Source organism: Oncorhynchus kisutch, linkage group LG5 (assembly GCF_002021735.2).
Source record: "Oncorhynchus kisutch isolate 150728-3 linkage group LG5, Okis_V2, whole genome shotgun sequence".
Lineage (NCBI taxonomy): Eukaryota > Metazoa > Chordata > Actinopteri > Salmoniformes > Salmonidae > Oncorhynchus > Oncorhynchus kisutch.
The window spans coordinates 2,775,708-2,791,876 of NC_034178.2; the positions used below are offsets into that span (position 1 = coordinate 2,775,708).

A 16,169-nucleotide genomic window follows, 5' to 3' on the forward strand; every position below is an offset into this window, starting at 1 on the left:
TAACTAGGCAGTAACTGTTATTTAACCATGTAGACACCTAACTAGGCAGTGTCAGTTCTTTAACCATGTAGACCCCTAGCTAGGCAGTGTCAGTTCTTTAACCATGTAGACTCCTAGCTAGGCAGTGTCAGTTCTTTAACCATGTAGACCCCCTAGCTAGGCAGTGTCAGTTCTTTAACCCTTTAGACCTCCTAGCTAGGCAGTGTCAGTTCTTTCCGCATGTAGACCTCCTAGCTAGGCAGTGACAGTTCTTTAACCATCTGGACCTCCTAGCTAGGCAGTGTCAGTTCTTTCCGCATGTAGACCTCCAACCTAGGCAGTGCCAGTTCTTTAACCATGTAGACCTCCTAGCTAGGCAGTGTCAGTTCTTTCCGCATGTAGACCTCCTAGCTAGGCAGTGACAGTTCTTTTACCATGTAGACCACCTAGCTAGGCAGTGTCAGTTCTTTCCGCATGTAGACCTCCTAGCTAGGCAGTGACAATTCTTTAACCATGTAGACCTCCTAGCTAGGCAGTGTCAGTTCTTTCTGCATGTAGACCTCCTAGCTAGGCAGTGTCAGTTCTTTCCGCATGTAGACCTCCTAGCTAGGCAGTGTCAGTTCTTTCCGCATGTAGACCTCCTAGCTAGGCAGTGACAGTTCTTTAACCATGTAGACCTCCTAGCTATGCAGTATCAGTTCTTTAACCATGTAGACCCCCTAGCTAGGCAGTGTCAGTTCTTTAACCATGTCAGCCCCTAGCTAGGCAGTGTCAGTTCTTGAACCATTTAGACCTCCTAGCTAGGCAGTGTCAATTCTTTCCGCATGTAGACCTCCTAGCTAGGCAGTGTCAGTTCTTTCCGCATGTAGACCTCCTAGCTAGGCAGTGACAGTTCTTTAACCATGTAGACTTCCTAGCTATGCAGTGTCAGTTCTTTAACCATGTAGACTCCCGAGCTAGGCAGTGTCAGTTCTTTAACCATGTAGACTCCCTAGCTAGGCAGTGTCAGTACTTTAACCATGTAGACACCTAACTAGGCAGTGTCAGTTCTTTAACCTTTTAGACCCCTAGCTAGGCAGTGTCAGTTCTTTAACCATGTAGACCCCCTAGCTAGGCAGTGTCAGTACTTTAACCATGTAGGGCCCTAGCTAGGCAGTAACCGTTCTTTAACCAAGTAGACACCTAACTAGGCAGTGTCAGTTCTTTAACCATGTAGACCCCCTAGCTAGGCAGTGTCAGTTATTTCCCCATGTAGACCTCCTAGCTAGGCAGTGTCAGTTCTTTAACCATTTAGACCCCCTAGCTAGGCAGTGTCAGTTCTTTAACCATGTAGACCTCCTAACTAGGCAGTAACTGTTCTTTAACCATGTAGACCTCCTAGCTAGGCAGTGTCAGTTCTTTCCGCATGTAGACCTCCTAGCTAGGCAGTGACAGTTCTTTAACCATCTGGACCTCCTAGCTAGGCAGTGTCAGTTCTTTCTGCATGTAGACCTCCAACCTAGGCAGTGCCAGTTCTTTAACCATGTAGACCTACTAGCTAGGCAGTGTCAGTTCTTTCCGCATGTAGACCTCCTAGCTAGGCAGTGACAGTTCTTTTACCATGTAGACCACCTAGCTAGGCAGTGTCAGTTCTTTCCGCATGTAGACCTCCTAGCTAGGCAGTGACAATTCTTTAACCATGTAGACCTCCTAGCTAGGCAGTGTCAGTTCTTTCTGCATGTAGACCTCCTAGCTAGGCAGTGTCAGTTCCTTCCGCATGTAGACCTCCTAGCTAGGCAGTGTCAGTTCTTTCCGCATGTAGACCTCCTAGCTAGGCAGTGACAGTTCTTTAACCATGTAGACCTCCTAGCTATGCAGTGTCAGTTCTTTAACCATGTAGACCTCCTAGCTAGGCAGTGTCAGTTCTTTAACCATGTCAGCCCCTAGCTAGGCAGTGTCAGTTCTTTAACCATTTAGACCTCCTAGCTAGGCAATGTCAGTTCTTTCCGCATGTAGACCTCCTAGCTAGGCAGTGACAGTTCTTTAACCATCTGGACCTCCTAGCTAGGCAGTGTCAGTTCTTTCCACATGTAGACCTCCAACCTAGGCAGTGCCAGTTCTTTAACCATGTAGACCTCCTAGCTAGGCAGTGTCAGTTCTCTCTGCATGTAGACCTCCTAGCTAGGCAGTGTCAGTTCTTTAACCATTTAGACCCCCTAGCTAGGCAGTGTCAGTTCTTTAACCATGTAGACACCTAACTAGGCAGTGTCAGTTCTTTAACCATGTAGACCCCTAGCTAGGCAGTGTCAGTTCTTTAACCATGTAGACTCCTAGCTAGGCAGTGTCAGTTCTTTAACCATGTAGACCCCCTAGCTAGGCAGTGTCAGTTCTTTAACCATTTAGACCTCCTAGCTAGGCAGTGACAGTTCTTTAACCATCTGGACCTCCTAGCTAGGCAGTGTCAGTTCTTTCCGCATGTAGACCTCCAACCTAGGCAGTGCCAGTTCTTTAACCATGTAGACCTCCTAGCTAGGCAGTGTCAGTTCTTTCCGCATGTAGACCTCCTAGCTAGGCAGTGACAGTTATTTTACCATGTAGACCACCTAGCTAGGCAGTGTCAGTTCTTTCCGCATGTAGTCCTCCTAGCTAGGCAGTGTCAGTTCTTTCCGCATGTAGACCTCCTAGCTAGGCAGTGTCAGTTCTTTCCGCATGTAGACCTCCTAGCTAGGCAGTGACAGTTCTTTAACCATGTAGACCTCCTAGCTATGCAGTGTCAGTTCTTTAACCATGTAGACCCCCTAGCTAGGCAGTGTCAGTTCTTTAACCATGTCAGCCCCTAGCTAGGCAGTGTCAGTTCTTGAACCATTTAGACCTCCTAGCTAGGCAGTGTCAGTTCTTTCCGCATGTAGACCTCCTAGCTAGGCAGTGACAGTTCTTTAACCATCTGGACCTCCTAGCTAGGCAGTGTCAGTTCTTTCCGCATGTAGACCTCCAACCTAGGCAGTGCCAGTTCTTTAACCATGTAGACCTCCTAGCTAGGCAGTGTCAGTTCTTTCTGCATGTAGACCTCCTAGCTAGGCAGTGACAGTTCTTTTACCATGTAGACCTCCTAGCTAGGCAGTGTCAGTTCTTTCCGCATGTAGACCTCCTAGCTAGGCAGTGACTATTCTTTAACCATGTAGACCTCCTAGCTAGGCAGTGTCAGTTCTTTCCGCATGTAGACCTCCTAGCTAGGCAGTGTCAGTTCTTTCCGCATGTAGACCTCCTAGCTAGGCAGTGACAGTTCTTTAACCATGTAGACCTCCTAGCTATGCAGTGTCAGTTCTTTAACCATGTAGACCCCCGAGCTAGGCAGTGTCAGTTATATAACCATGTAGATCCCCGAGCTAGGCAGTGTCAGTTCTTTAACCATGTAGACCCACGAGCTAGTCATTGACAGATATTTAACCATGTAGACCCCCGAGCTAGGCAGTGTCAGTAATTTAACCATGTAGACCCCTGACTAGGCAGTGTCAGTTATTTAACTATGTAGACCCCTAGCTAGGCAGTGTCAGTTCTTTAACCATGTCAGCCCCTAGCTAGGCAGTGTCAGTTATTTAACCATGTAGACCCCCTAGCTAGGCAGTGTCAGTACTTTAACCATGTAGACCCCCTAGCTAGGCAGTGTCAGTACTTTAACCATGTAGACCCCCTAGCTAGGCAGTGTCAGTACTTTAACCATGTAGACCCCTAGCTAGGCAGTGTCAGTTCTTTAACCATGTAGACCACCTAGCTAGGCAGTGTCAGTACTTTAACCATGTAGACCACCTAGCTAGGCAGTGTCAGTTCTTTAACCATGTAGACCACCTAGCTAGGCAGTGTCAGTACTTTAACCATGTAGACCCCTAGCTAGGCAGTGTCAGTTCTTTAACCATGTAGACCACCTAGCTAGGCAGTGTCAGTACTTTAACCATGTAGACCACCTAGCTAGGCAGTGTCAGTTCTTTAACCATGTAGACCCCTAGCTAGGCAGTGTCAGTTCTTTAACCATGTAGACCCCTAGCTAGGCAGTGCCTTTAAAAAAAAACTATGTAGACCCCCTAGCTAGACAGTGTCAGTTCTTTAACCTTGTGTCTTTGACAGGACCACCTGGTTGGCCCTGTGCTTATGTATCATGTTTCTCTCTCTTTGTTGTGTTTTGGCCAGTTTCACTATTCACACAGTACAAACACTCACATAGTCCTGACTGGACTATTTCCCTCCTTCTACGCATATGCATTCACACGTGACTATAAGAATACTCTTATGCATTCACACATGTTACTATAAGAATACTCAGCGTGTGTGTGCGTGTGTGCGTGTGTGTGTGTGTGAGTGAGTTACATATGCATGTGTGCCTAACCTGTCAATGGTGTAATGGTCTACCAGCTGCTTCTACGCATCACCTCTCTCTACTCGTAGTCGCTGAACCATGATCCTCCAGTTTGTTTATTTACCCTTCTGATACCCCAGTCCAGGTCAGCATGCTTGGTTGACTAACGTAGATGAAATGGGTTTGAACCATCAGGTCAGAGAATAGCTCAGACAGGGAGGGAACAGATGGGAGGGTATGGAGAATGTCTGTGGGAGGTTGTGGAATGCTCATAAAGTCATATTGATACATTGACTATAGATCTTCATTAGGAGCACGTGTCTCTCTGCTCTCTATGTAAAGGGTGGGGTTTTAATCTACTGTAGACTGGGTATAGAGTACTTGCAGGTACCAATGAACAAGCAGCAAAGCACAACCAAACAATAATATTTTCTGTTGTCCAGTGCTACACTCTTAGAAAAAAAAGGTTCCAAAAGGGTTCTTCGACTGTCCTCATAGGAAAACCCTTTTTGGTTCTAGGGAAAAAAAACGTTTTGGTTCCACTTAGAACCCTTTTGGGTTCCATGTAGAACCCTCAGTGGAAAGGGTCCTACATGGAACCCAAAAGGGTTCTACCTGGAACAAAAAAGGATTATTCCAAGGGCTCTCCTATGGGGACAGCTGAAGAAACCTTTTAGGTTCTAGATAGCAAAAACTATTCTAAGAGTGCAGCAATGTTTATGATGTAGTTTACCCTTCTATCTGTGCTATAGATACATAATAAAGCTGAATGTCATGGAAGATGTTTGGACTGTTTTATTTTATTTTGTTTCACCTTTATTTAACCAGGTAGGCTAGTTGAGAACAAGTTTTCATTTACAATTGCGACCTGGCCAAGATAATGAAATGAAATGCATGAAACCAAGGCTTTTTCGATCACAGAAGTCAACAAATGAGGGTGCCTGGGGACATGCAGGGCCTGGGTTTACCTCCACATCACCCGCGGAACAGAGGAGGAGTTGTATGAGGGTGCGGCTAAAGGCTATCAAAACTGGTCGCCTAGAGCGTTGGGGACAGAGAATAAAAGGAGCAGATTTCTGGGCATGGTAGAATATATTCAGGGCATAATGCGCAGACAGGGGTATGGTGGGGTTCGGGTACAGCGGAGGTAAGCCCAGGCACTGGGTGATGATGAGAGAGGTTGTATCTCTGGACATGCTGGTTGTAATGGGTGAGGTCACCATTGTAAACTAAAACAATGATAACTAACCTGAACAACAGTACACACGGCATATTGACATTTGAGAGAGACATACAGCGAGGCATACAGTAATCGCAGGTGTTGAATTGGGGGAGCTAGCTAAAACAGTAGCTAAAACAGTAGGTGAGACAACAACAGCTAATCAGCTAGCACAACAACAGCAGGTTGTGAATTGATTGCCCATCTATCTTCAGAGCTCGTCCTGCTAGGTGACCTAAACTGGGACATGCTTAACACCCCGGCCATCCTACAATCTAAGCTTAATGCCCTCAATCTCACACAAGTTACCAATGAATTTACCGGGTACAACCCCAAATCCATAAAAACGGGCACCCTCATAGATATCATCCTAACCAACTTGCCCTCTAAATACACCTCTGCTGTCTTCAACCAAGATCTCAGCGATCACTGCCTCATTGCCTGCATCCGTGGTCTGCGGTCAAACGACCACCCCTCATCACTGTCAAACGCTCCCTAAAATACTTCTGTGAGCAGGCCTTTCTAATCGACCTGGCCCGGGTATCCTGGAAGGACATTGACCTCATCCCGTCAGTTGAGGATGCCTGGTCATTCTTTAAAAGTAACTTCCTCACCATTTTAGATAAGCATGCTCCGTTCAAAAAATGCAGAACTAAGAACAGATATAGCCCTTGGTTCACTCCAGACCTGACTGCCCTCGACCAGCACAAAAACATCCTGTGGCGGACTGCAATAGCATCGAATAGTCCCCGCGATATGCAACTGTTCAGGGAAGTCAGGAAACAATACACGCAGTCAGTCAGGAAAGCTAAGGCCAGCTTCTTCAGGCAGAAATTTGCATTCTGTAGCTCCTACTCCAAAAAGTTCTGGGACACTGTGAAGTCCATGGAGAACAAGAGCACCTCCTCCCAGCTGCCCACTGCACTGAGGCTAGGTAACACGGTCACCACTGATAAATCCATGATTATCGAAAACTTCAACAAGCATTCCTCAACGGCTGGCCATGCCTTCCGCCTGGCTACTCCAACCTCGGCCAACAGCCCCCCCCCCCCCCCCCCGCAGCTACTCGCCCCAGCCTCTCCAGGTTCTCCTTTACCCAAATCCAGATAGCAGATGTTCTGAAAGAGCTGCAAAACCTGGACCCGTACAAATCAGCTGGGCTTGACAATCTGGACCCTCTATTTCTGAAACTATCCGCCGCTATTGTCGCAACCCCTATTACCAGCCTGTTCAACCTCTCTTTCATATCGTCTGAGATCCCCAAGGATTGGAAAGCTGCCACAGTCATCCCCCTCTTCAAAGGGGGAGACACCCTGGACCCAAACTGTTACAGACCTATATCCATCCTGCCCTCCCTATCTAAGGTCTTCGAAAGCCAAGTCAACAAACAGGTCACTGACCATCTCGAATCCCACCGTACCTTCTCCGCTGTGCAATCTGGTTTCCGAGCCAGTCACGGGTGCACCTCAGCCACGCTCAAGGTACTAAACGATATCATAACCGCCATCGATAAAAGACAGTACTGTGCAGCCGTCTTCATTGACCTTGCCAAGGCTTTCGACTCTGTCAATCACCATATTCTTATCGACAGACTCAGTAGCCTCGGTTTTTCTGATGACTGCCTTGCCTGGTTCACCTACTACTTTGCAGACAGAGTTCAGTGTGTCAAATCGGAGGGCATGTTGTCCGGTCCTCTGGCAGTCTCTATGGGGGTGCCACAGGGTTCAATTCTCGGGCCGACTCTTTTCTCTGTATATATCAATGATGTTGCTCTTGCTGCGGGCGATTCCCTGATCCATCTCTACGCAGACGACACCATTCTATATGCTTCCAGCCCGTCCTTGGACACTTTGCTATCTAACCTCCAAACGAGATTCAATGCCATACAACACTCCTTCCGTGGCCTCCAACTGCTCTTAAACGCTAGTAAAACCAAATGCATGCTTTTCAACCGTTTGCTGCCTGCACCCGCACGCCTGACTAGCATCACCACCCTGGATGGTTCCGATTTGAATATGTGGACATCTATAAGTACCTAGGTGTCTGGCTAGACTGTAAACTCTCCTTCCAGACTAATATCAAACATCTCCAATCGAAAATCAAATCTAGAGTCGGCTTTCTATTCCGCAACAAAGCCTCCTTCACTCAAGCCGCCAAACGTACCCTAGTAAAACTGACTATCCTACCGATCCTCGACTTCGGCGATGTCATCTACAAAATTGCTTCCAACACTCTACTCAGCAAACTGGATGCAGTTTATCACAGTGCCATCCGTTTTGTCACTAAAGCACCTTATACCACCCACCACTGCGACCTGTATGCTCTAGTCGGCTGGCCCTCGCTACATATTCATCGCCAGACCCACTGGCTCCAGGTCATCTACAAGTCCATGCTAGGTAAAGCTCCGCCTCATCTCAGTTCACTGGTCACGATGGCAACACCCACCCGTAGCACGCGCTCCAGCAGGTGTATCTCACTGATCATCCCTAAAGCCAACACCTCATTTGGCCGCCTTTTGGCCGCCAACGAATTGCAAAAATCGCTGAAGTTGGAGACTTTTATCTCCCTCACCAACTTCAAACATCTGCTATCTGAGCAGCTAACCGATCGCTGCAGCTGTACATAGTCTATCGGTAAATAGCCCACCCATTTTTACCTACCTTATCCCCATACTGTTTTTATTTATTTACTTTTCTGCTCTTTTGCACACCAATATCTCTACCTGTACATGACCATCTGATCATTTATCACTCCAGTGTTCATCTGCAAAATTGTAATTATTCGCCTACCTCCTCATGCCTTTTGCACACAATGTATATAGACTCTCTTTTTTTCTACTGTGTTATTGACTTGTTAATTGTTTACTCCATGTGTAACTCTGTGTTGTCTGTTCACACTGCTATGCTTTATCTTGGCCAGGTCGCAGTTGCAAATGAGAACTTGTTCTCAACTAGCCTACCTGGTTAAATAAAGGTGAAAAAAAATAAAAATAAACATATGGTGTCCAGGGCACAGCTGGGCAGAGGGTGGTCTATAGCAAGCAGCAACGGTGAGAGACTTGTTTCTGGAAAGGTGGATTTTTAGAAGTAGAAGCTCGAATTGTTTGGGCACAGACCTGGATAGTATGACCGAACTCTGCAGGCTATCTCTGCAGTAGATTGCCACTCCACCCAGTCCAATTGGCAAAATAAGCAGGTTGTTGTGAGCAGGTTGTTGGGTAGCATCCAGCCATTTTAGCTGCTGTGCCTTCATAAGAAAGGTATTCACTCCTCTGTTCCATGGATGATTTACCCTGAGAGGAGAGGGTTACCTGGGCACCATGTCAACTCATAGAGGGAGGGAGAGGAGGGAGGGAGAGAGTGAAGTTAGGGAGAGGAGGGAGGGAGAGAGCGAAGGGAGGGAGGGGGGGAGGGGAGGTAGGGAGAGGAGGGAGGGTGGAGAGAGAGAGACAACTTTGGTGTCCATCTTAGCTATGAATTAAGCTGGATTTTGTAAATGCTATTGTACAATTTGAATGTGGTTTACTGGTAAGTGGAATAGAACAGAACGATTGTATTATGCCAATCAGATTGAGAAACTTATTTTTGGAAATGAACAGTGTGAAAACCCAAGACTGGTGGAGAGAGGCCCATGTCACACTGGCAAGCCAGAAGAACATCCATTTTATTACCAGTTCAAACCAGTCCAACTGAACCATAACAACCTACAGTTATCATCACACCAGTTCAAACCAGTCCAACTGAACCATAACAACCTACAGTTATCATCACACCAGTTCAAACCAGTCCAACTGAACCATAACAACCTACAGTTATCATCACACCAGTTCAAACCAGTCCAACTGAACCATAACAACCTACAGTTATCATCACACCAGTTCAAACCAGTCCAACTGAACCATAACAACCTACAGTTATCATCACACCAGTTCAAACCAGTCCAACTGAACCATAACAACCTACAGTTATCATCACACCAGTTCAAACCTGTCCAACTGAACCATAGCAACCTACAGTTATCACATGCATATGCTCATGCAGAACGGCGAGAGAGACAAGTGTGTGTGTTTCTGTGTAACTTTTCCAGCAGAATGAGATATCAGTGCTTCTCTAGGAGTCCATCAGTCATGTGGTTGGGGTGCATTAGGGGTGCATTAGGGGTTTAGGATGGGTAGCAGGGTTGTGGGAGGTCTGTCTGTGTCAGGAATGTGCAACAGCTGGATAGTGAAGGCGTACAGGGACGGGGGTGACGGGGTAACTGGGCATCAGGGGCACCCAGGACTGAGCCAGGCTGTGGGAACCATGGAGCGGGGCAATTACTGGAAGTTTTCCTCAGATGAGGCTATGGGCTGGCCGTTTGGCCCCTGGGGGCCGAGAGCTTAAAAACTCTATTGAATCAGATACGCTTCTGCTGAACCTCTCCGCTCTCAGCTGTTCTCCCTCGTTTTCTTCATCCCTCGCTCTGTCTCGGTCGGTCGGTCACTCTCTCACTCACTCACTCACTCATTCACACAGCTGTAAAATAATGAATGACCTCAAAGGTATGGCCAGTTATGTAATACATTTTTACAAGAGCTGTGAGTAGATGATGGAGTTCACCAACCTATTCACATTTATAATGGAGGTGGTGGCTATATGAACCCAGTGAATGGGCCTCCCTCCCTCTCTGTCTCTGTCTCTCTCTCTCCCTTCAGTCCCTTTTCAGCCCAGGGGGAGTATTAGAGTTCTACGAGTCAAACCTACCTCAAGAAAGCTCTTCTCACAATACCGCTAACTTGATTGATAGTTAATTAACTGTAATACACTTTCTGACTGGAGTAGTGTTCCGTAGACAATGAGGAGTAATCACAACATTATTCTTGGAGCTGTGGACTCTTTTTATTTTATTTTGGAAACATTGATTGAACTGCTTCATTTGAATATCAACCAGTCAGCAGAGACTGTATGTGTCAGTGTGCATGTTCTCTTCATTGAGGACTGTGTGTCTGAGGGGACCCACTCATCAACCTAGCAACAGGAGGGAGGGGCCAGGATGTGAGGGAGAAATTCATATTTGCCAATGAAGCCCCTCTCCAGCACAGTAACCCCTCCTCCTCATGTGGATTTCCCTGTGTGTGTGTGTGATGATTCTGCACTGGGCCGGTGCAAGGAGTGAAACAGTGAGCTGTGCTAGAGGGAGAGTCAGTGTGTGTGTGCATGCTAACAGTGTGCCTTATGAACAGAGGGGGCTTGAGTGACTGTTGACTAGCCGGCTAGTAGGTGGAGGAACAGTAAGAACACAGACAGAACTCCGTGCTTGTTGGATCCAGTGTTTGTTGTGGAATCTATACTCTCAGACAAGGAGGTTCTGGGTGACGGTGGGTTGAAGAAGCGGGATGTCTAAGATGACGTTGTGGTTGGGCCTCCTCCTGGCTCTCAGCGCAGGTCGTCTGGATGCTTGGTTCTGGAACAAGGACCCTGATCCTACTACCCAAGCCCCAACGAAGGCTCAGCCACTGGGCAAGGCAGGAGGACAGCCCAAGAGAGGTGAGGAGAACCTGGCAGGGGTTGGGGCAGAAATCATCAACGTGGCTGATGGGATCCGTAGGTTTGTGCAGACGTGGGATGCGACCCCAGCCACTTGGACTGACAGAGGAGTGGCGAGCCCTACCACACAGATGGCTAATAAGGAGGAGTCTGTGTCTGGGGAAGGGTCTGGGGCTAAGGAAGGATCTGGGTCTGGGGAAGGATCTGGGTCTAAGGAAGGATCTGGGTCTGGGGAAGGATCTGGGTCTAAGGAAGGATCTGGGTTTGGGTATAAGGAAGGATCTGGGTCTGGGGAAGGATCTGGGTCTAAGGAAGGATCTGGGTCTGGGGAAGGATCTGGGTCTGGGGAAGGATCTGGGTCTAAGGAAGGATCTGGGTCTGGGTATAAGGAAGGATCTGGGTCTGGGTATAAGGAAGGATCTGGGTCTGGGGAAGGATCTGGGTCTAAGGAAGGATCTGGGTCTGAGATGGGTTCAGGATCAGGGTCTGGTTCAGCATCTGGTGTAGGGTCTGGATTTGGATCGGGGGTTGAGTCTGGTGTAGGTTCAGGGACCGGCTCGGGTTCAGGGTCAGGGCTTGGAGAAAGGGAAAGCTTGGTTCTCCCCACTAACCTAACAGGGGTGGTGGAGGATGACCTCACATGGGTTGAGGGGGTGAAACAGGGCGAACCAAAGACCAACCTCTCTGGCATCTCTTCTCATGACCACAATGGAACCTGCCACCTTGTGCCCTCTGATTGGCCAATCTGCATATCAAGGGGGTCAAAGCATTTCTCGCTGCCCAACTTCCTGAACCACACCTCTGTGGAGGAGGTTGGCGTGGCCCTGAGAGAGTGGGCGTGGCTGGCCAAGGCGGGGTGCCACCATGGAGCCGAATGGTTCCTCTGCCTCCTCCTCGTGCCCAGGTGCCCGATGCCTGGCCAGCTGCTCGACAAGGTTCCCCTTCTGCCCTGCTGCAGCTTCTGCCAAGTCCTGCAAGACAGCTGCTGGCCAGCCCTGGATGACGGGCGACTTCCTGTAGAGTGTAATTTGCTGCCCGACAGGGATCAGGAGGCGGGGTTGCGGTGTCCGCCATGCGTGTCAGTTAGTAATCGGAAAGGTAAAACCGCGGGTTAGAATGTATCCTGTTTGGAGATACATTTTGAATCCGGTTGTCTGGTCATGACGTGTGTGTGTGTGTGTGCATGTGCACGTGTGTTTAACACACCTTTGTGAAGTAGCATAGACATGCGTTTTCCTCACATTTGAGCGACTTCAAAATGCTTGGGGACTTTCAGTCAGGGACTGCTGATGATTGTACCTTGTTTTGGGGTCAATCATACCCCACTGCACGTGCTCAGTGTGACATGAACACAAGCATGACTGACCGGCACTATAGACCACCAACCTGGGACCATTTGCATGTTGTGTATGAATGTTAACGTTAATAATAATGTTTTGTCTGCATAGACTGGAGACAATCCATGAAATATGCATAAAGCATAGGACAAAATCATGCTACAGCATGTTGTTTTCCAACAGTGGAAAATACATTTCCTGCATTCTTCCCAATGCAACATTTATGAGTATTCAGATATGTTCGTACTGTAGGTTGGACTTGTGATTCATGTGATGCAGTAAAGAAGCAAATGGAGAAGTCAAAAATGCACTGTTTAGAATCTGTTCTCCAGGATTCGGCCCCACAAAGGGACATGAAGACATCTAAGCTCTACCTGGGCTTTAGCTCGGCAGGCTATGGCAGCTCAATAAATCATTCCCTGCTGAGTATGCATGAGAGAATTGATTGTCTGAGTTCAGAGTCACAGTACATAAAACGCATCAAGCCATATTTATCACACAGCTGTTTTCCCGTGGGGATTTGTAAGTGCTCAGGTTTCTTAGCATGTTATTGAAAATGTTTTTCATTGTCCGTGTTAACTTTACTTTTACCAAGTAGGGTAGGAGTTTAGATAAAGTTGAAATGTTATCATAAACCATAGTCCAATAAAATAGGGGTTCGGCTGTAAAGCCACTATTTTTGGAAGGCTAATTTAAAAGAAATGCATAGCAGTGTACTAGTATATATATATATATATATATATGTCACTGTTTTCCTAGTTGTAATACATGACATAATAGGTCAATGTGAGACATGATAGAAAGACTGTTTCCTTATATTGGCTGTATTCATTGCATCATAGTTTGCACTCGTCGTGTTTTTGCCCGACAAGATAAATTACTTCAGAGCATGTTCATTTGGTGCTTCTGTTTGCCAAGCAAAGCAGTGGAACAGCACCGTGCTTGTCAGCATGTCGTTCTCTTCTGGGATGCATTCCTAGACTTGTACATACACACTGATTCAAACACACACACACACTCAGATGCGCACACACACACACACTCAGATGCACACATACACACTCAGATGCGCGCACACACACACACACTCAGATGCACACATACACACTCAGATGCGCGCACACACACACACACTCAGATGCACACATACACACTCAGATGCGCGCACACACACACACACACACACACACAACGCACTCTTTCCTTTGTTTACTTGAGTTCACTTGTCATTTGAGATGGGAGTTTAAATGGAAAGTCCCTGTTTTGTTGTGGAGTTGACGTTAGTCTGTTTTATGGGGACTGTCCCTTAGGCCTCTATCACTGTTGTGCCTTTTTCTATTCCAATATCCTGTTTTACTGAGTTCACTAAGTTTGACCTATCAGCATGAGAGGTGGAGATGGATGAAGGGATGCATGGGTTGATGGGTAGGCTGATGGGCCTATAAGTAGAAGGATGGAAACAATTACAAACAGCCATCTTACAGTTTTTTTTGATTGCTTAAGCACGATTTTCAAAACAGGGCCCGTGTTTTCAAAACACTACACACAATTACCACAACCACACACCCAATTAGCAAAACACTACAGATCCTTTGCAAAATTAAACACTCTTGTAAAAACTATACACTTCTTTTTAAAAACCACACTTTGTTACCATATGAAACACACACGTGTCACATTACTATACTCTGTTTGCACGAGTTACACTCTGCTGTGATAAACCTAAAACACTTCTACTTCCCTATGATTAGAGTAGGCTACTATCAACAAAGTACAAATATAATGTAAATTCACCAAACACTACACAAGACCAATGTTGCAGACTGAAGAAACTCATTTATTTCTCAATACGCCCAAAATGTTGACATGGAGATTCATAATACTGTAACCAAACGTCAATTTACGTATTGTAAGTTTAAAAAAAATTATAATAAAAAATAAGACATTGTCTCTTTGCCTAGCTGGATCTGGCCAGAGAATTTCATCAACATCGCAGGCAATGTTGTCATTAGCAAGACACCTTGGAAAGAAACGTCTTGAATGACGAATCCATCTGTGCATTGCTGCTACCTCCATCTGGTCACAGGCCTCCTCCATGGCTTGGATGAGGGGTACCTCAGCCTGGAGACGGAGATCATATACCTTCCACCGCCATGCCGAGAAAAACTCTTCTATAGGGTTGAGGAATGGAGAGTATGGTGGAAGATATAGGATGGTGAAATGTGGATGTTGCTGAAACCAGTTCTGAACCAGAGCAGAGCGGTGGAAAGACACATTGTCCCAGACAACAATGTATTGCATATGATCGATTTGATTTGCTGCTGTTATGTTGTGCAATTGGTCGAAGAATGTAAGTATGAGTGCTGTGTTGTATGGGCCCATATGGGCATGGCGGTGGAGGACCCCATTCTGTGTAATGGCTGCACAGAGTGTTATATTACCCCCACGTTGCCCTGGGACATTGACTATAGCCCTGTGGCCAATGATGTTTCTTCCCCTCCTTCGTGTTCTCGTCAGGTTGAACCCAGCCTCATCTACGTAAATGAACTCATGCTGGATCTCCTCTCCATCCATTCATAAAAAAACTCTGAAAAACAGTGTCAGGCAAAATTGTGTAGTTCAGTGTAGATCTAGTATACATATTACAGTACAGTAAAAGATTATGAGACAGTATGCAAGATCACACTGCTAAAGTGAATACATACTTCTGCATAATCATGCTGCAGTCGTTTCACCCTTTCGGAATTGCGCTCGAAACGCACTCGATAAATTTGCTTCATTTGAATATGTTTTTTTTCCGGATGCGTGCCAGTGTTGATGTTGAGACCTGATGGATGTCGTTGAAAATGGCGTGGTTATTGACAATGTTAGCTTGGAGCTGCTTGAGTGTTATAGTATTGTTGGTCAAAACCATGTTTACTATCTCCCTCTCTTGCTGTTCTGTGAACATAGGAGGCCTTCCCCCTTGTTGTTCCTGACCCACAAACCTATGTAGAAAAAAACCCAGTATACAATAGTACAGTAATTTCCCAGGAAAAGGTAACAGAAGTGCTGATAGTGCATAGAATACAGTGCATAGAATACAGTGCATAGAATACAGTGCATAGAATACAGTACTGTAAGCAGTTACTGAAACCGTGCAGATGTTTTTGATATGATGATATTTTTACAATACCTATTTTCCAGTCTAAATGTTCTCATCACACTTGCCACTGTATATCGGCTTAGATTTGGCTGTACTCCCAGTCCAGCCTCCCTCAGCGTCAGGCCGTGGATAACAACGTGGTCAACCAGTGTTTTGCGCGGATCTCATTTGTCAGATTCGGTCCTCTTTGAGCACCTTCTTGTCTTCCTCTTCCTCCCCTTCCTCCTCCTCCTCGTCGTCCTTGTTCTCCTCCTCGTCCTCCTCGTCGTCCTCCTCATTCTCCTCCTCGTCTTACTCTTTCTCTGACTCTTTCCATTGTGCTTGAAGACCGATGAACTCACCTGCTGCTTTTTATAGTGCTCATACACCTGATTGGTGTGTCTACAATTAAGCAAACAAGTGTTTGCACACCTGATGACTGTGTTGAACCAATTGGTTGGACGGTGTGGTAATTTGACAGTCAGCGCTTTGGTATTGCAAGGACGTGACTTCATGATAGATTTCTGTGTGTAATGTATGTTAAGTGTGTTTAGTGTTTTGCAAATCACTGTGTGTAGAGTTTTGCAACAAGTGTGAGGTTGACAATGTGCTTATAGTTGTGCAAATATGGGCTGATGTTTTGCTTCTTGAGTGT

At 46.5% G+C, this 16,169-nt stretch overlaps 1 protein-coding gene across 4 annotated transcripts in view; it reads left to right on the plus strand.

Moving 5' to 3' along the window:
- The window catches only part of LOC109881618 (collagen alpha-1(XVIII) chain-like), an 86,459-nt gene that overhangs the window by 33,649 nt on the left and 36,641 nt on the right, over positions 1-16,169 (plus strand). Inside the window, exon 1 of one of the 4 annotated variants that reach the window (XM_031824030.1) lies at positions 10,661-12,151. The exons of 1 other annotated variant lie outside the window; for it this stretch is intronic. In XM_031824030.1, coding sequence (XP_031679890.1) covers positions 10,903-12,151 — 1,249 coding nt within the window. In that variant the 5' untranslated portion in view covers positions 10,661-10,902. Of the gene's footprint in view, positions 1-10,660; positions 12,152-16,169 lie in introns of those variants that run through there. 2 more of the 4 variants (XM_031824029.1, XM_031824031.1) reach the window with 2 other exon arrangements.